At 44.8% G+C, this 4,753-nt stretch overlaps 1 protein-coding gene across 1 annotated transcript; it reads left to right on the top strand.

Moving 5' to 3' along the window:
• The first annotated feature begins 3,600 nt into the window (after positions 1-3,600).
• Positions 3,601-4,482, top strand: LOC139240545 (probable G-protein coupled receptor 139). Its single transcript, XM_070869090.1, has one exon. It carries the CDS (start codon positions 3,601-3,603, stop codon positions 4,480-4,482), a length of 882 nt encoding a protein of 293 aa, XP_070725191.1.
• The last annotated feature ends 271 nt before the right edge of the window (positions 4,483-4,753 follow it).

Here is a 4,753-nt window from a genome sequence, read left to right as displayed (position 1 = left end):
AACACAATATTTAGATGAGGCCACACCAAGGCCCTGTACAAAGGCAGTAAGAACTCCCTGCTCCTTTACTCAAATCCTCTAGCTATGAAGCCCAACATATAATTTGCCTTCTTCACCGCCTGCTGTACCTGCATGCCAACTTTCAGTGACTGATGAACCATGACACCCAGGGCTCATTGAACTTCCCCTTTTCCTAATCTGCTGCCATTCAGATAATATTCTGCCTTCCTGTTTTTGCCCCCAAAATGTAAAGCCTCACAGTTATCCACATTATACTGCATCTGCCACGCATTTGCCCACTCACCTAACCAGTACCAGTCACCCTGCAGCCTCCTAGCATCCTCCTCACAGCTCACCCTGCCACCCAGCTTAGTGTCATCTGCAAACGTGGAGATATAACACTCAATTCCTTCATCTAAATCGTTAATGTATATTGTAAAGAGCTGGGGTCCCAGCACTGAGCCCTGCGGCACTCCACTAGTCACTGCCTGCCATTCTGAAAAGGACGCATTTATCCCGACTCTCTGCTTCCTGTCTGCCAACCAGTTCTCTATCCACATCAGTACATTACCCCCAATACCATGCGCTTTGATTTTGCACACCAATCTCTTGTGCGGGACCTTGTCAAAAGCCTGTTGAAACTCCAAATACACCACATCCACTGGTTCTCGCTTGTCCACTCTACTAGTTACATTCTCAGAAAATTCCAGAAGATTCGTCAAGCATGATTTCCCTTTCATAAATCCATGGTGACTTGGTCCGATCCTGTCACTGCTTTCCAAATTAGTTGCTATTTCATCCTTAATGATTGATTCCAACATTTCCCCCACTAATGACGTCAGGCTAACTGGTCTATAATTACCTATTTTCTCTCTCCCTCCGTTTTTAAAAAGTGGTGTTATATTAGCAACCCTCCAGTACATCTGTTGAGGTCACAACATCCAGAAACTAAATGAACCCACATATTCTCTCTGGCTGTGGGGCTGATAATGCTCTGTGATTCCCCAATGTGAGTGGTCTGAGTGCAGTGAATCGACAATATCTTTTCTCAATGTGATAGGGTCAGATAGAGATCGGAATCTTTTGTTAATTTCCAACACAAGCAATCTCACTGGATGAATCTCTTATAGTCTGCGTCTGTGGACCGCATTCTATTCGATTGGACAGATGTGTCCATGGGTTTCCAGAATCCATCACCGTGCACTGGGAAGAGTGAATTATACTAAGTGAGGGAAACCAGTCGTGGCAGAAAGCTCAGAAACACACCGTGAATGTTCAACAATGTCCATCTTGATCCAGGACCACTGATGTCCCCCTTTGTACAATCTCTTTCCCAGCATAAGTCAGTGTTCTGGGAGGTTAGGATGGGATTACAAATTCATTCGTGATTGAATGTGTCTCCAGTTATAGATCAATAGATTGATTTCCGATCGTATCTGTGAACAAGGAATCTCCCACCGCGTGTCCATCAAGCACAGTTCAGGAGAATTTCTCAATGAGACCTCATCTGACTCTGCCCCATCTCTTGCTCTGCTTCCGTGCAACTGATTCTTGTTGATTGTCACTGGAGAACAATGAGCGGCGAGTTCACTTTATTGATGCAAATGCAACGCGTCAATTGGAGTCCCATCAAATCTCAACCACAGATACAGAACTCTGGTTTAGCGCTGATGTAGTTGGGTTCAGATATTTAATTAAATCTCAACCACCGTTATAGAACTCCGGGTAAACAAATCATCTGATTGGATGCAGAGATTTTAACACACCACACGGTGGTTAATTTAATCTTTGTTATATTAAACACAATCAGAAAAAATGTCTAATCACACAGCAGCGGACAGTTTGATCTGCGCGATTTTGTAAATCGGACAATTAGAATTAGCCGCCGGTTATACACCACCACCCATTGCCTTCACATTAATGCGGGATGTATAACACTGGATTGGTTCCACTTTGCCCATTTTACACCAGGACAGATAGATTTTAACAGACCGAGCATCTGTGGAGAGAAGGAAACGCCACGTGCGTGCCATCCTCAAAACAGGGTTGGTCGTCGTACAAGACCATTTATTGTCTAGATTATTTGAAACCATTTGGAGGATCGGTGAGTTCAATGTCATCTAAAATGTTATTTAATAACGTGTTATTTTCACGGGATGTCAAATGTTAGATTTAAATGCATGTGGAAGCATTGTTCTGATTTATCAGTTGCTTTCACGCCAGATTAATATGTTAAATATTTTTCCCTTCCTAACCTCAAACAACAGCTCCTTTTTGTGCCCTGATACCGCGTAGGAATACCCTAAGCATTCGAGTCGGAGGGAATCACAGCCCAATTTTCACACAATATCCAAACTCGCTTTGCTCCCGTATTTTGTTCATGCTCTTCCAGGGTCTACCTCAAGGGTGAATGACTCACTGTCCCCTGGTTACTGACTGAATCTCCCCGGTCACTGACTCACTCTGCCCTGGTAACTGACTCACTCTCCCCCGGTCACTGACTCACTCTCCCCCAGTCACTGACTCATTCTCCCCGGTCACTGACTCACTCTCCCTGGTGACTGACTCACTCTCCCCAGGTCACTGACTCACTCTCCACTGGTTACTGATGTATTTTCCCTGGTTACTGATGTATTTTCCCTGGTTACTGATTCACTCTCCCCTGGTTACTGACTCACTCTCCCTGGTTACTGACTCACTCACCCCGGTCACTGACTCACTCTCCCCTGGTTACTGACTCACTCTCCCCCAGTCACTGACTCACTCTCCCCCGGTCACTGACTCAATCTCCCCCAGTCACTGACTCACTCTCCCCCGGTCACTGACTCACTCTCCCCTGGTTATTGACTCACTTTCCCTGGTTACTGACTCACTCTCCCCTAGTTACTGACTCACTTTCCTTGGTTACTGATTCACTCTCCCATGGTTACTGACTCACTCTCCCTGGTTACTGACTCACTCTCCCCTGGTCACTGACTCACTCTCCCTGGTTACTGACTCACTCTCCCTGGTTACTGATTCACTCACCACTGGTCACTGATTCACTCTCCCCGTTCACTGAATTACTCTCCCCTGGTCACTGACTCACTCACCCCGGTCACTGACTCACCCTCCCTGGTCACTGACTCACTCTCCCCCAGTTACTGACTCACTCTCCCCGTCACTGACTAACGCTCGCCCGGTCACTGATTCATTCCCAAATTTCCCAAACTAACTCCTGATTGGGTGCAGACTGGGAATACAATCCCAGAAGGTCGATGGTTCCAGGGTTCCTGCAGCAGCAGGCAATGAATCAACAAACCTGGAGATGAGGGCTAATACCACTTCAATATTAATCCTCTGATTAGATGGCACATTACTCTTGCAAAATTCAATCCCATTCCCCGGTTCAGTCTACCATTCATTGCAGATTAGTGAGGTGTACAATGCATTGTACACCCTGTCTCCATCTGAAAGTCCTTTCTCAGGAACATTATTAAATTCCATCACTCTAACAAATGTAGAAATTTTACCCCAACCCCATCAACCCGATGAATTCACTTTCAACCTGCTGTGTTAATTTCCTGTTGATTTCCATTCCTCACAGCTAATTTAGTGACGATGGTGATCCTGTCTCGTGGAATGTGCGGTCTCTCCAAATGCGTCACACGCTACTTGGTGGCCATGGCAGCGGCAGATCTGCTGGTCGTTATCACCGACCTGATATTGAGGCAGATTCCAATTGCTCATCATCTGTATTTTGTGCAGCGAATCCCCCTGTGTAATATCCACGCCGTCCTGCTTTATGCAGCCACAGACTGTTCTGTCTGGTTCACCGTCACTTTCACATTTGATCGATTCGTGGCAATTTGTTGCCAGAAGCTGAAAACTAAATATTGCACTGAGAAAACCGCGGCTATGGTTCTTGTAACAGTGACTTTGCTAAGTTTTTTAAAGAGCATTTTCTGGTACTTTATGTATGTACCTTGGTACACGTTGAGCAATACACACTGGTTCTGTTACGTAAGTGCTCTTGTCATGGTTTCAGATTTGTGGGCAACACTCGAGCTTCTTCATTATATTCTAAACCCGTGCATCCCATTTGTTCTGATCCTGCTACTCAATGCTTTAACTATCAGACACATTTTAGTGGCCAGCAGAGCTCGCAGGAGACTCCGGGATCACAGCAGCGAGGGGATTCCCAGTGACATAGAGATGGAGAGACGCATGAAATCCATCATTTTACTGCTCGTTATCTCGTGGAATTTCATAATGTTATGGGCTGTGTTTTTGTTCTTTTCTATTTGGAACCGGATTTTGCATTTAGGTTATGATATTATACATGTATCTTACTACATAAAAGAAATAGGATTCATGCTCCAGCTCCTGAGTTGCTGCACAAACACTTATATTTATGCTATGACACAGAGTAAGTTCAGAGAGCAGTTGAAGAATGTGGTAAAATGTCCGTCTTTCTTCATTGTTAAAATCATTAAAAGATGAGTAGACGTTCCAGCAGTACAACTGAATTCTAGTTCATGTTCTCAACGACCCGATCTACATGATGCAGCGAAAGATGTGAAGAACGAGAAGTCCATAGCGGGTATCCATGATTTCTCATGCAGAAAGCAAAGTAAATTCAATATAGATGGTATCGCGGCAGATTTGTTTAAGGAAACATGGCTTGATGTGGGGACGTCGTGGTTTAATGCAATCACATATTATATAGACGTATTTTGCACTGGTTGGCATTATAGTATCAAATTACGAGGAC

Source organism: Pristiophorus japonicus, chromosome 32 (assembly GCF_044704955.1).
Source record: "Pristiophorus japonicus isolate sPriJap1 chromosome 32, sPriJap1.hap1, whole genome shotgun sequence".
In the NCBI taxonomy this organism is placed as follows: domain Eukaryota; kingdom Metazoa; phylum Chordata; class Chondrichthyes; family Pristiophoridae; genus Pristiophorus; species Pristiophorus japonicus.
Note: the sequence above shows the minus strand (reverse complement) of the source record. Positions and strands in the feature narration are given on the sequence as shown.